The sequence below is a fragment of the Littorina saxatilis genome, linkage group LG3 (genome assembly GCF_037325665.1).
Source record: "Littorina saxatilis isolate snail1 linkage group LG3, US_GU_Lsax_2.0, whole genome shotgun sequence".
NCBI lineage: Eukaryota > Metazoa > Mollusca > Gastropoda > Littorinimorpha > Littorinidae > Littorina > Littorina saxatilis.
The window spans coordinates 45,116,684-45,132,274 of NC_090247.1; the positions used below are offsets into that span (position 1 = coordinate 45,116,684).

The following is a 15,591-nucleotide window of genomic DNA, read 5'->3' on the forward strand; positions in this document are numbered from 1 at the left end:
ATGTCAAATGCATCATAAGGCCATATAATGACGATATGTCGCAATGCGCGGACCATATACATGCATTACAGCTTGTTCTAGCCTCTGAAAAAGTGAGGATGTCAACAAAGACGCGGAGTTATTTCCCTTGCGTCAACGCTACCTCTGTTGGCAAATTCTATAAATAGGACGATCTAGATCAAAATAAAAATTCAAATATCTCAACATTTAAGGGGTCCTAGACCACAATATCTTGCAGGGAACTTAATTTAGCATGTCTCCAGCTGTGGGTAAAGCAATTAGCGTGAATAGTCATCAGCTTTCTATGCCTTTAAACGTGCCAGCAGTGAGCTTGTGTTGGGCGTAGGATTACATTAAGGGGAGGTTCTAGTATAAAATATCACCAAAATCGCTTCAGTTGTGATTTTGGGGTTCTTGCAATAATGGGTAGATAAAACATTGTATAGTATTGTGGTGGAAGAAATTTCACCAAATCATTAAACCGTTAAAATGACAGTTTAACCGCCAAAAAACACTCTGCTCCTTGTTTCTTGGTCCATAATCGTCGGATTTACACCAAAATTGGACCATTGTCCCTAACTGATCTCCAATACAAACTTTTCAAGAAGAAAAAGTTAATTATTGGCAGTTAAAAACCCGTTATAAACCGTTATTTTCTAATTTTTCACCGATCTTTATGAAATGTTGTGGTTAGGTTGGTTGTCCCTAACTGAATTTCAACAAGAATAAAAAGTTGATTTTTGGCAGTTAAAAAACCGTTAAATCCGTTTTTTCACCAATCTTTATGAAATTTTGTGAGTAGGTCCGTTGTCCATAACTGAGTTTCAATACGTACTTTTCAGAAGAAAACCAAGCTTTTGTCAGTTATAAACCGTTATTTTCTAATTTTTCACCGATCTTTATGAAATGTTGTGAATTTCAACAAGAATAAAAAGTATCTAAACTTTGAAGCCTTTTTTTCTCAGAATGATGTTTTTGGCACCTTGCTTCGCCGTTTCCTTGATAACTCAAAATGTTCTCAACCGACTGGAACAAAACGTAGCATGGCTTTTTAGTATTCATAGAACTACACTTTGTGGAAGGCGTTTGTGGGTCGGGATAAAATCAAAGAAAATATAGCTTGTCAGTTAAAACCGTTATATGTAAATATGATGAAATCAACGTTTTAATTAAAATAACGTAATTTTGATTCCACAAAATGTAGTCCAATTACATGTTATTGTATGTTTTGAATTTCTTTAAAAAATGTGCGCTCCTTGAAGAATTATCAAGGAAACGCCAAAATCACTATTTTCGGTTTCTAGATAATGTATGTTTTTCCGTTGAATTGTTTCTCAACGGCAGTTGTCGTGACATATTAACTAACACAATATATGGGTCAGCAATGCATTTGACTTTATTTGAGCCGAAATCCATTAATATTTCCCATTCTAAATAGGAACACAACTGAAGCGATTTTGGTGATATTTTATACTAGAACCTCCCCTTAAAGGCACAGTGCAGCTCACAGCCTTCGTTTTGCGTTTTTGTTGCAGCTGAGTGCATTTACAGTTCAAAAATCCTCCTATGGTAGTAAAACAAACCCAAAACTACCCAACGACGACATCTGTGAAGCTCGACAGTTTCTTGTTCACGCGAGTGCATAAATTAACCTAGTTATTACGTGGTGTTTGGTCGGAGTTCGATTCAACTGAGTGATTCCGGCCTCCATTTTGTTTTACACAAACTCATGATGATGTCTGACATAGTTTGCTAGTGACGTGTCTTTTTGTGCATGATGTGGTGATCTACCTGATCTAAATTTAGATCCAAAAATAGGTCAAGACCAGCCGGGTCCGAGTACGAAATTAATTCGTAAAAAAATCGCAGTTCTTGACTCTTTGGGTGCAAGTCAATGAAACTTGGTAGTTCTTCTAACAGATAGCTGCCTGAGGTATGACTAAAAGCCCCAGGGACTCCGTGCACCTGGATTTGACAAGTTCTGTACCTTTAAATTTTGCGCTCAGCGCTCTAAAGGAGTCAACTTCTTAAAGATTACTTTCGCGTTTAAATCCTGATACCACCCATGTCTAATAGCATATGTGCACGAAATATGGCGCATCGGTTATTGTTCTTGAAGATAACAACAACACAATTTTTTTTTCGATGAGTTGGCAAAACCTTGCCGTCAAATTAAGAAATCTTTCTGGTATGTAAAATAACAGCAGATTTAAAGTCTTCAATGACTTAAAATTACGTATGTACTTTACGACATGTGCTAGCACAAATCACCGAAAGTTTAAAGGCAATACGCTGAAGATTTTATTTTTTATTTTATCGTTTATTTTGGTCTCATTACCCATTAAAACGGCCTACGGCTTCTCAGAGGATTGACCCCTACATCATTCAGCATGCCATAATGTTATTGTTGGACAAGATATGTGAACAAAACTAACTGATTTGGATACAGATTAGATTGTTCTTTTTACCGACATGCCGAACATGTTTCATTTTAGCAGTTCTGATTTTTTGTCAATTTTAACGCGGGAACATTGATTTTGCGAATTTGATTTTAGGGGGTGTCTGTGTTGTAGGTTCCACTGTATAGACACCGCCTTATGTAAATTCAATCTGTTTTCTGAATAAGGTAGGGGAATGAATGGCCTTTTCAGTCATATAATTGATTTTACAATAAACGGCCTCATTAGAAAGATAATCCCTCAAACGCATCTGCCTACTTTTTTTGACGGGTAGTATAGAAAGGAACAATTCACGACAAAGCCACGGCTGTGTTGTTTGCGTGAAGCTCAGACATAAATCTCTCAGCTATGTGCGACCCTAAGCTCACTACCCAAATATCTCCCCCCCCCCCCCCCTCAGATTTTAAGTTAAAAACAAGGTTTGGGCCGGGGTGGGGGTGGATGCGGGGATGAGGGGTTGGAGGTGCCCAACCTGCTGTTCTAAAGTATTTAACCATTACCCTTTAATTCTTTCACTCATTGCTTCTTTTCCGTAGACATACATTCTTTTACAGTTTAGGGCTTTTGACGAAACAATTCATTTTGCATTGGTGTATTCATGTTTTCGGGAGATATTCTTTTCCAAATCTTAATGGTAGAAACATATATACTGTACATCAGCGTAGGGGAAAAAAACCAACGCGCACACACACTCCAGGATGCTCGCATACACACACACACACACACACACACACCATCACCACCACCCCACCACCCCACCTACCTTTGTCTCGGGCACCCAGGCGTTGAGAGCATCCACCCACTTGAGTCGCGCGGGATGGGGCTTCTTCTCCTCCCCTCCCCAGTCCTCCCCGTGATGGCCCGTGCGGGAGAGGGAGGCGAGGGACAGGTGGGTGCGGTCTCCCCCGCGCCCCGCTCCAGAGGCCCCCTCCCCCTCATACCACCCGCAACATGTGAGGCTGGTTTGAGAACGCACGGGTAGGGTGGGGCTGGTGGAGGCACCGCCCTGAAAGAGAAGCGACCGTTTATCATTACAAGGTTCACATCCACTTCGCCCCATTTCGCTTTCGCCCCAAGAATTTGGGCATTTCGCCCCTCTGAGTGTTTACCACTTCGCCCCAAAGATTTTACCCCTTCTCCCCACTTGCTTCACTAGGCCAAAAAAATAAAAAAAATAGGTGTGGTTACGGTAACATAGCCAAAAAAAAATAGGGTAAGAAGGTAGGCAATCACTTTTTTTTTAAAAACTTTTTTTTTCTAATGTGTACAAATTAAACCTACTTGACAGGGAAATAAGTGTGCGACTCGGGCGCTTTAGCTTTTATTGCGTTTTCTGCACTCGTTTTTTTGTTGTTGGTTTTTTTTGTTTTGACAAATGTAATAAAAAGTTATAGGGTCGGCCCCTAAAAATAGGGTAGGTCGGGTTACCGTAACCACACCTATTTTTTTTTTAGGCCCTAGCCAAATGTCGTGGCTGAGAAACAGGGAACGGTTTATCCCGGACTTCAGTCTCTAAACTCCTGCATACCAACCCAGCACTCTTCTTCTGTTGTACATAAAACTTGCGTATTCAAGTTAATTACAGTTTGTCTTTAGAGAGAGAGAAAGAAAGAGAGAGAGAGAGAGAGAGAGAGAGAGAGAGAGAGAGAGAGAGAGAGAGAGAGAGAGAGAGAGAGAGAGAGATCAAATCAAATCAAATCAAATCAAATCAAATCAAATTTTATTTTTCGAGGGTTGTGGCATAAGCAATACAACGAGCTTTTTTTCAACACGCCCTTGCCCAGAGAGGGGACTAATCTAATCACATATTTACACGGACATTCACGTAGAAAAAAAGGTAGAGAATAACAACAACATATGAATATTTACACATTACATATTATTATACACAAATATTAAGCGTCGTATATGTAACACAGTGAAAACAATGCTGAATACACATGCATGAGTAAATGTGTTATTAAATCTGTGACTTTCACTGAAATTTTCACTGTCTAGACAGATATTGGACATGCTGAAAACTGTTGATTATCTCACGTGCGCCCGCGCCTGTGTGTTTGTTTGTGTATGTATAGGTTACAACACGAGTGGTTTTTTATATGGCTTGTATTTCAGTCAAGACCCAGCGGATGAATATCATCGGGAGACACGAGCCTCTGGCGAGTGGCTCTCGATTGATATTCCCGCTGGGTCTTGACTGAAATACAAGCCATATAAAAAACCACGAGTGTTGTAATCTGTATATCCCATTCTACCATCAAACACAAAGTGTAGACTACTAGCGGCACTGTTGCGATCTGTGGAGTGTATAACAGTGGTGCCAGCGAGACTTGGCCCTTTTGCAACCTTAAACTAAGTGACCGTCGCTGAAAAAATAAAACGAATGAGTGCATCGATAAGTACGCGGTAACACTACTTTCAGACCATTTAAAAGCTTTAAGTAAAGGTTCATAAGTTGCAAGAAAGTAATGAAGTCATATAGAAATCAATTTAGTTGAAGCGCACAATTCTTTTGTTTTGCGTTTCAGGTCGGCAGAACGGGCGAAACCGGTTTGGCACCCATTTGGCTTACTCGATTCAGAATCGATTCCACGTTGTTTTTCTCGAACATATTATTATACAATTAGGCTTATTGACAGAGAATCAAATTTAAGGGAACAAATATGTAGGTTTAGATTTAACCATTTGCTCCCTATTTGAAATGTATCTACGTGATAAACTGTTTTGCGAGTGTGTTTGCATGGATGAACCTAAACTGGTATGGGTGTGAGCTGACACCTAGTCTGTCACCGCCGATTGATTGCATTTTGAAGGAATATGACTGGATTACGGAAAAATACACACATGTTGGATACCTTCATCGCCAATGTGGACTTACTGCAGAGCCAGGCAAAAGAGTAGACTTGCTCGCAAAATACGTGAAACAGCCGATGTTTGTGATAACGAAGCGAAGCCAAACCAGGTAAGGACGCGTCTCGGTCCCGCTACGCATTTCACCAGACCAGTGTTGTTGCTTTGAGTTCGACTAACAAACTCGAAACTGTCATTTAAAACATGAGCCAAATGTGTATTGATTGTGTGATTATTCTATGTGATAGGGCTTCTATTATCTGTGCTCCCTAGCTTCTGTCAGTTCCCACACCGACACTGCCAGAGAAACTGAAGACGCGCACCAAACACACTCAGTCGTCTGCTACGATGCAAGGGAGGGTACTCGTTGTTTTGTTTTGGTTCGCTAGCATCTGTGTATCTTGTAAGGTGAATGTTCGTTTTTTTCGACCTGCATTGCTTTCATAATGAAAGAAACGTTTGTTTATTGCATCCCATACATCAGATCAGTTCCGAGATTCATTTTTGCGTGCAACTGATATGGTTTTCTGAGCCGTGCAATACGATTTTGGTACTTCATACAAATGTGTCACATTGTTCGGCGCGAGGTCAAAGGTCGGGAGGAAAGTAGTTCTTTGCCCAAATCGGAATCTGCACTATCATATATTTTTTGGAGTCCATGATGTATTTATTGAGCTGTAAAAATACAACATATATACCCATACTGAAGTAACAGAGACAAAGAAGCAGCTCATGGGATATATATGTGTGTGTGTGTGTGTGTGTGTGTGTGTGTGTGTGTGTGTGTGTGAGAGAGAGAGAGAGAGAGAGTCTGGAGTCTGGATGGTTTATTGATTGGGCCTTGGGCCCATTTCAATTCGGGGTGTACACATTTTCATCATTCATGCTTCATGAAAAATAATCATTGTAATATTAATCATACTAAAATAAATCATCCTCATCGTAATGACAGTCGACATGACGACTGTGAAAACAGGCATTTACAACAGCAAAACGTTTGGAAAAGGACAGTAAGCATCAGCACAAAATCCAGTCTCTGTCGCACTTCACTCATGTCTCTCTGTCCATCCATCCATCCATCCAGCCAGCCAGCCAGCCATCCATCCTTCTATCCATCTCGTGTCCCTCTGTCCTCCATCCATCTAATCAACCGTCTGACTGTCCAACCATTCATCCGTCATCCATCTATTCATCACTCCATCTATCACCTTCACATGCCCTTTCACACGCAAATCTGCAAGCAGTTATATGCATAATCGTTGCATCTCTGATACATAGCATCACATTAACGTTTTCAAAAAAGACAAAACTTTATTACTGTTTTTTAAGCAATCGACAGAAAGCAGCAAAAATAGCATACACATAAAACAAGATCGTGCAATATTATATCTCATATTCACTGTCCCCACTCACTGCGTATTTTAAACGCGTTCATGATGAAGGTTGCAAGTCTAAGTAATATTGATCTGTTTGGTGTCGCTAGAAGTAGCGCCAGTTTAAAGCTTGATGGGCGGTTGTAATATTTTGCAGGTATGTAGTACTCGCGAATACCAGCATATTTTGGACATTTCAAAACAAAGTGAATTTCATCTTCGGTCTCGTTTGCGCAGAATGGACACAAGTAATCTTCAGCAGTTGACGACCGAGTGTGTCGTAATCGATGTACTTTGAGTGGCGAGACACCAAGTCTTAACCTAATCAGGCAGTTTCTTGCTTTGACGTGCTTCAGGTCATTTAAGTATGAAGACATAGATAAGGCTGACTTGAAAGTGCTATAGAAAAGGAATCGTTCTTTACTTTGTACTGTTTCTATCCACTCTTGCTTGTATAATGTGACTAGTCTGTTCTTGAATTCCGTTATGAACGCATTTTCATTTCCAACGCCTTGTTGAATCCAAACTTGGTCAAAGCCGTATTTGTACAGCACATAGCAAACTGATGACGCCCATGTTCTTTTATTTTGTTCGTGTAAATAAAGCAGCATTTTATAAGCTTTTTGTGGCAATCGATGACTAGGCATTTTCAGGATGCGCAACCAAAATCGTATGGACTTAACAAACGTGTTGACAAATAACGGGTGTCTGCCAGTTTCTCCAGAGAGAGAGAGAGAGAGAGAGAGAGAGAGAGAGAGAGAGAAACATGGATACACGTACACACAAGAAGAACAAAATACAGAGACAATTATTGCTCGATGACCCACGCCATCTGAAAAGCTTAGTTCATGTTCTAAGAGCGACTGCACGCGTGTACATGTGTGCTGCAATGATTGACTGAGAGATTTTGTTGAAACGTCATGGTCGTGTCACTGGCACGCCACTGTGCAGATGATGTCCAATACTCGGTCCTGGTGCAAAAAATGTCACAGGAAATATGGGGCGAACTCGGATCAAATATGGGGCGATCATGGGGCGAAGTGTAACCAGAAAAATGGGGCGAACTCGGATCAAATATGGGGCGATCATGGGGCGAAATGTAACCAGAAAAATTGGGCGAAGTCGGGTCGAAACTGGGCGGAATGACTTCGGGGCGAAATGGCTTGGGGCGAAAGGGATAATATACATTACTAGTACTGTGCTGTGAGACACAATTCGTTGAAGGGAGAGCTTCTAAATATCATTCAGCATAAAAAAAAAGAAGAATGAAACATACAAAAAAATAACGAAAGAAATTAAAAACGAAACGAACAGAACACAAGGGAATAAGCATGACCCGAGGAGCATTAAAGTCTGTCGTCCCCCTTTTTTCTTTTTTTTCTTCTTTTCTTCGTTTTGTGTGTGCTTTGTTTCTTCTCTTTGGTTGCGGGGGTTGGGGGCGGCGGGGTGTGTGGGGGGGTGGGGGGTGTGTGGGGGTGGGGGGGGGGGGGGGTGGGGGTGGTGGGAGGTGTCTGCCATTGGCTTTCGGACGGTTGCTACCAACCAGTGATAAGCCTAAACACGAGAGGTGTTTTTTTTAATGAAGCAGCATGCAGGCTTCCTGTTTTGTTAGCTTATCCCCACACCACATACGTTTGATCAAGAATGGTTGACAACTTACGTTTAGTGGTGTTAACAAAGCCATACATTTAACCGTGTTGTTGATCCGACAAGTGTTCCAGATAGCCAAGTTAAGTGCCATTAATGGAAAAGAAAGCTGGATTAAAATCACACGGGAGTGAATCTTTTAGTTGGAGTACGAACCTTGGTTTAATAAAGTTTTTGCTAAGTGTAGACGGACAGCTATACAGAAGACCAATTGATACAAACCCAAAACGACAATGCTAAAGTTGATCCAAGGACAGACAGCATTCACCAAATGGGGGCAATCGTCCGGTGCAGTTATACTTTAAAAAAAAGGAATAAAAAGGGGGAAAACACACGCGCACACACACACACACACACACAAAACCAAACACATAAACACACACAGAAACAAACAAACACACACACACACACACACACACACACACACACACACACACACACACACACAAATACAAATACACACACACCCGTACCGTAAATCCACAGTATGTTTGGGGAATACATTTTCGCATTCAAACCGTCAGGTGTGGATGTGCCCAGGGGTAAAATGAAATTCGACTCTACTTGTTTTCTGTCTGTGGAGGTGCTGTACATTTGCCAGACACCTTTCACACGTGCATCCAGGGAAGTGTGGTTGCTGCTGTTGAAATGTTGGGCAACAGACCTACAGCGGCGATGCCGAATATCTGCCAGATGTTCGGTGAAGCGGGTAGAGAGGGTTCTTTCGGTCTCACCAATGTAGAGTACTTTGGGGCATTTGAGACAGGATATGGCATAGATGAGGTTGCGGCTGGTGCAAGAGAACGTGCGTTTTGAAATCTTTTGGGGTAGAAGTCAGAGTGGTAGAATGGCAAATGTGGGGGCAGGTGTGGCAACGAGGGTTCTGGCATGCGTATGTGCCGGGTTGTAGGGGAACTGGCGAACGAAGAGAGGATCGAAACAGGGAATCTCGAAGGTTGCGGTCCCGTCGGGAGGCCAACAAGGGTGGCAGGCTGAACGTTTCACCAACAGAGGGGCTGGACTTAAGGATGAACCAGCGAACAGGTAGGTTGTGGGGATGGTGGGTCAGAACTGCCACAGGTCTGTCTGATCTGTCTGAGGTGGATGAGCTTCCTGTCTCGGTATACGACGAACTTTATTTAAGGCCACATTCAAGAGGCTGGATGGGTAGTCACGTTGAAGGAAGAAATCAGACATTTCTGCTGCTTTCTCTTCAAAGTCATCTGTGTTAGAACAGATGCGGCGCAGTCTGAGAAACTGGGAAAATGGAATGCTCCGGATGGTGGAAGAGGGGTGAGAGGAATGGAAAATAAGGTAGGTGTGAGCATCAGTGTCTTTGTAATGAACACTGGTGGACAGAACGCCATCAGACAGGAAAATGTTCAGATCCAGAAAGACGACTGCGGAAGGAGAGGTATCAAAGGTGAATTTGATGGAGGGATGGTAGTAGTACTGACAAAATGTATGTAATCAGCAGGGCCGGACTACCGGGGGGGTTATGGGGGTTGCGCAACCCCCCTCCCCCTAGCCTAAACATGTACCTTACTTATTTAATTTTTTTTTATTATTGCTTATTTTATGCCGTTTCATGCAAGGAGCGACCATTTTCCTATCTCAGAATATGACCTACCCGTCAGCTTCAGGGGGCTTCGCCCCCTGACCCCCACAATGAGGGGGGGTGGGGGGGTGGGTTCTAGGGTTTCCGGACCCCCCCCCAGCCAAAAAATAAAAATATTGAATGAGGTATGCATTTCTTTATTTTACATTGAGTTTCAATTTTTGGGGTATTGATCAGTGACAAAATCTGCTGCCTGAAACTGGTAATGATCATCCTCAGAATGCACCAGATTGCACCATTTTGCATCCTTTTTTTCAAAATTTTCCGGGGGGGCATGCCCCGGACCCCCCTAGCAAGCTAGGCGCTTCGCGCCGTCGGCTCGGCGCTTCGCGCCGTCGGCTCGGCGCTTCGCCCCTCTGAGTGTTTACCACTTCGCCCCAAAGATTTTACCCCTTCTCCCCACTTGCTTCACTAGGCCAAAAAAATAAAAAAAATAGGTGTGGTTACGGTAACATAGTCAAAAAAAAATAGGGTAAGAAGGTAGGCAATCACTTTTTTTTTTAAACTTTTTTTTTCTAATGTGTACAAATTAAACCTACTTGACAGGGAAATAAGTGTGCGACTCGGGCGCTTTAGCTTTTATTGCGTTTTCTGCACTCGTTTTTTTGTTGTTGGTTTTTTTTGTTTTGACAAATGTAATAAAAAGTTATAGGGTCGGCCCCTAAAAATAGGGTAGGTCGGGTTACCGTAACCACACCTATTTTTTTTTTAGGCCCTAGCCAAATGTCGTGGCTGAGAAACAGGGAACGGTTTATCCCGGACTTCAGTCTCTAAACTCCTGCATACCAACCCAGCACTCTTCTTCTGTTGTACATAAAACTTGCGTATTCAAGTTAATTACAGTTTGTCTTTAGAGAGAGAGAAAAAAAAAAGAGAGAGAGAGAGAGAGAGAGAGAGAGAGAGAGAGAGAGAGAGAGAGAGAGAGAGAGATCAAATCAAATCAAATCAAATCAAATCAAATCAAATTTTATTTTTCGAGGGTTGTGGCATAAGCAATACAACGAGCTTTTTTTCAACACGCCCTCGCCCAGAGAGGGGACTAATCTAATCACATATTTACACGGACATTCACGTAGAAAAAAAGGTAGAGAATAACAACAACATATGAATATTTACACATTACATATTATTATACACAAATATTAAGCGTCGTATATGTAACACAGTGAAAACAATGCTGAATACACATGCATGAGTAAATGTGTTATTAAATCTGTGACTTTCACTGAAATTTTCACTGTCTAGACAGATATTGGACATGCTGAAAACTGTTGATTATCTCACGTGCGCCCGCGCCTGTGTGTTTGTTTGTGTATGTATAGGTTACAACACGAGTGGTTTTTTATATGGCTTGTATTTCAGTCAAGACCCAGCGGATGAATATCATCGGGAGACACGAGCCTCTGGCGAGTGGCTCTCGATTGATATTCCCGCTGGGTCTTGACTGAAATACAAGCCATATAAAAAACCACGAGTGTTGTAATCTGTATATCCCATTCTACCATCAAACACAAAGTGTAGACTACTAGCGGCACTGTTGCGATCTGTGGAGTGTATAACAGTGGTGCCAGCGAGACTTGGCCCTTTTGCAACCTTAAACTAAGTGACCGTCGCTGAAAAAATAAAACGAATGAGTGCATCGATAAGTACGCGGTAACACTACTTTCAGACCATTTAAAAGCTTTAAGTAAAGGTTCATAAGTTGCAAGAAAGTAATGAAGTCATATAGAAATCAATTTAGTTGAAGCGCACAATTCTTTTGTTTTGCGTTTCAGGTCGGCAGAACGGGCGAAACCGGTTTGGCACCCATTTGGCTTACTCGATTCAGAATCGATTCCACGTTGTTTTTCTCGAACATATTATTATACAATTAGGCTTATTGACAGAGAATCAAATTTAAGGGAACAAATATGTAGGTTTAGATTTAACCATTTGCTCCCTATTTGAAATGTATCTACGTGATAAACTGTTTTGCGAGTGTGTTTGCATGGATGAACCTAAACTGGTATGGGTGTGAGCTGACACCTAGTCTGTCACCGCCGATTGATTGCATTTTGAAGGAATATGACTGGATTACGGAAAAATACACACATGTTGGATACCTTCATCGCCAATGTGGACTTACTGCAGAGCCAGGCAAAAGAGTAGACTTGCTCGCAAAATACGTGAAACAGCCGATGTTTGTGATAACGAAGCGAAGCCAAACCAGGTAAGGACGCGTCTCGGTCCCGCTACGCATTTCACCAGACCAGTGTTGTTGCTTTGAGTTCGACTAACAAACTCGAAACTGTCATTTAAAACATGAGCCAAATGTGTATTGATTGTGTGATTATTCTATGTGATAGGGCTTCTATTATCTGTGCTCCCTAGCTTCTGTCAGTTCCCACACCGACACTGCCAGAGAAACTGAAGACGCGCACCAAACACACTCAGTCGTCTGCTACGATGCAAGGGAGGGTACTCGTTGTTTTGTTTTGGTTCGCTAGCATCTGTGTATCTTGTAAGGTGAATGTTCGTTTTTTTCGACCTGCATTGCTTTCATAATGAAAGAAACGTTTGTTTATTGCATCCCATACATCAGATCAGTTCCGAGATTCATTTTTGCGTGCAACTGATATGGTTTTCTGAGCCGTGCAATACGATTTTGGTACTTCATACAAATGTGTCACATTGTTCGGCGCGAGGTCAAAGGTCGGGAGGAAAGTAGTTCTTTGCCCAAATCGGAATCTGCACTATCATATATTTTTTGGAGTCCATGATGTATTTATTGAGCTGTAAAAATACAACATATATACCCATACTGAAGTAACAGAGACAAAGAAGCAGCTCATGGGATATATATGTGTGTGTGTGTGTGTGTGTGTGTATGTGTGTGTGTGTGTGTGTGTGTGTGTGAGAGAGAGAGAGAGAGAGAGAGAGAGAGAGAGAGAGAGAGAGAGAGAGAGAGAGAGAGAAACATGGATACACGTACACACAAGAAGAACAAAATACAGAGACAATTATTGCTCGATGACCCACGCCATCTGAAAAGCTTAGTTCATGTTCTAAGAGCGACTGCACGCGTGTACATGTGTGCTGCAATGATTGACTGAGAGATCTTGTTGAAACGTCATGGTCGTGTCACTGGCACGCCACTGTGCAGATGATGTCCAATACTCGATTATGGTGCGAAATGTCACAGGTAAAATGGGGCGAACTCGGGGCAAATATGGGGCGATCATGGGGCTAAATGTCACAAGTAAAATGGGGCGAACTCGGGGAAAATATGGGGCAAAAATGGGGCGATCATGGGGCGAAGTGTCACCAGAAAAATTGGGCGAAGTCGGGTCGAAACTGGGCGGAATGACTTCGGGGCGAAATGGCTTGGGGCGAAAGGGATAATATACATTACTAGTACTGTGCTGTGAGACACAATTCGTTGAAGGGAGAGCTTCTAAATATCATTCAGCATAAAAAAAAAGAAGAATGAAACATACAAAAAAATAACGAAAGAAATTAAAAACGAAACGAACAGAACACAAGGGAATAAGCATGACCCGAGGAGCATTAAAGTCTGTCGTCCCCCTTTTTTCTTTTTTTTCTTCTTTTCTTCGTTTTGTGTGTGCTTTGTTTCTTCTCTTTGGTTGCGGGGGTTGGAGGCGGCGGGGGGGGGGGGGGGGGGGGGGGGGGGTGGTGGGAGGTGTCTGCCATTGGCTTTCGGACGGTTGCTACCAACCAGTGATAAGCCTAAACACGAGAGGTGTTTTTTTTATGAAGCAGCATGCAGGCTTCCTGTTTTGTTAGCTTATCCCCACACCACATACGTTTGATCAAGAATGGTTGACAACTTACGTTTAGTGGTGTTAACAAAGCCATACATTTAACCGTGTTGTTGATCCGACAAGTGTTCCAGATAGCCAAGTTAAGTGCCATTAATGGAAAAGAAAGCTGGATTAAAATCACACGGGAGTGAATCTTTTAGTTGGAGTACGAACCTTGGTTTAATAAAGTTTTTGCTAAGTGTAGACGGACAGCTATACAGAAGACCAATTGATACAAACCCAAAACGACAATGCTAAAGTTGATCCAAGGACAGACAGCATTCACCAAATGGGGGCAATCGTCCGGTGCAGTTATACTTTAAAAAAAAAAGAATAAAAAGGGGGAAAACACACGCGCACACACACACACACACACACACACACACACACACACAAAACCAAACACATAAACACACACAGAAACAAACAAACACACACACACACACACACACACACACACACACACACACACACACACACACACACACACAAATACAAATACACACACACCCGTACCGTAAATCCACAGTATGTTTGGGGAATACATTTTCGCATTCAAACCGTCAGGTGTGGATGTGCCCAGGGGTAAAATGAAATTCGACTCTACTTGTTTTCTGTCTGTGGAGGTGCTGTACATTTGCCAGACACCTTTCACACGTGCATCCAGGGAAGTGTGGTTGCTGCTGTTGAAATGTTGGGCAACAGACCTACAGCGGCGATGCCGAATATCTGCCAGATGTTCGGTGAAGCGGGTAGAGAGGGTTCTTTCGGTCTCACCAATGTAGAGTACTTTGGGGCATTTGAGACAGGATATGGCATAGATGAGGTTGCGGCTGGTGCAAGAGAACGTGCGTTTTGAAATCTTTTGGGGTAGAAGTCAGAGTGGTAGAATGGCAAATGTGGGGGCAGGTGTGGCAACGAGGGTTCTGGCATGCGTATGTGCCGGGTTGTAGGGGAACTGGCGAACGAAGAGAGGATCGAAACAGGGAATCTCGAAGGTTGCGGTCCCGTCGGGAGGCCAACAAGGGTGGCAGGCTGAACGTTTCACCAACAGAGGGGCTGGACTTAAGGATGAACCAGCGAACAGGTAGGTTGTGGGGATGGTGGGTCAGAACTGCCACAGGTCTGTCTGATCTGTCTGAGGTGGATGAGCTTCCTGTCTCGGTATACGACGAACTTTATTTAAGGCCACATTCAAGAGGCTGGATGGGTAGTCACGTTGAAGGAAGAAATCAGACATTTCTGCTGCTTTCTCTTCAAAGTCATCTGTGTTAGAACAGATGCGGCGCAGTCTGAGAAACTGGGAAAATGGAATGCTCCGGATGGTGGAAGAGGGGTGAGAGGAATGGAAAATAAGGTAGGTGTGAGCATCAGTGTCTTTGTAATGAACACTGGTGGACAGAACGCCATCAGACAGGAAAATGTTCAGATCCAGAAAGACGACTGCGGAAGGAGAGGTATCAAAGGTGAATTTGATGGAGGGATGGTAGTAGTACTGACAAAATGTATGTAATCAGCAGGGCCGGACTACCGGGGGGGTTATGGGGGTTGCGCAACCCCCCCCCCCCCCTAGCCTAAACATGTACCTTACTTATTTAATTTTTTTTTTATTATTGCTTATTTTATGCCGTTTCATGCAAGGAGCGACCATTTTCCTATCTCAGAATATGACCTACCCGTCAGCTTCAGGGGGCTTCGCCCCCTGACCCCCACAACGAGGGGGGGGAGTGGGGGGGGGTGGGTTCTAGGGTTTCCGGACCCCCCCCCAGCCAAAAAATAAAAATATTGAATGAGGTATGCATTTCTTTATTTTACATTGAGTTTCAATTTTTGGGGTATTGATC

The 15,591-nt window shown here is 42.7% G+C and overlaps 1 protein-coding gene across 2 annotated transcripts in view; it reads right to left on the reverse strand.

Annotated features, from left to right (window-relative positions):
- Positions 1 to 15,591, reverse strand: part of LOC138962485 (uncharacterized) — a 65,822-nt gene that overhangs the window by 37,367 nt on the left and 12,864 nt on the right. For both annotated transcript variants that reach the window (XM_070334329.1, XM_070334328.1), the window contains exon 3: positions 3,223 to 3,465. In XM_070334329.1, the coding sequence (XP_070190430.1) occupies positions 3,223 to 3,465 (243 nt within the window). The remainder of the gene's footprint in view (positions 1 to 3,222; positions 3,466 to 15,591) is intronic.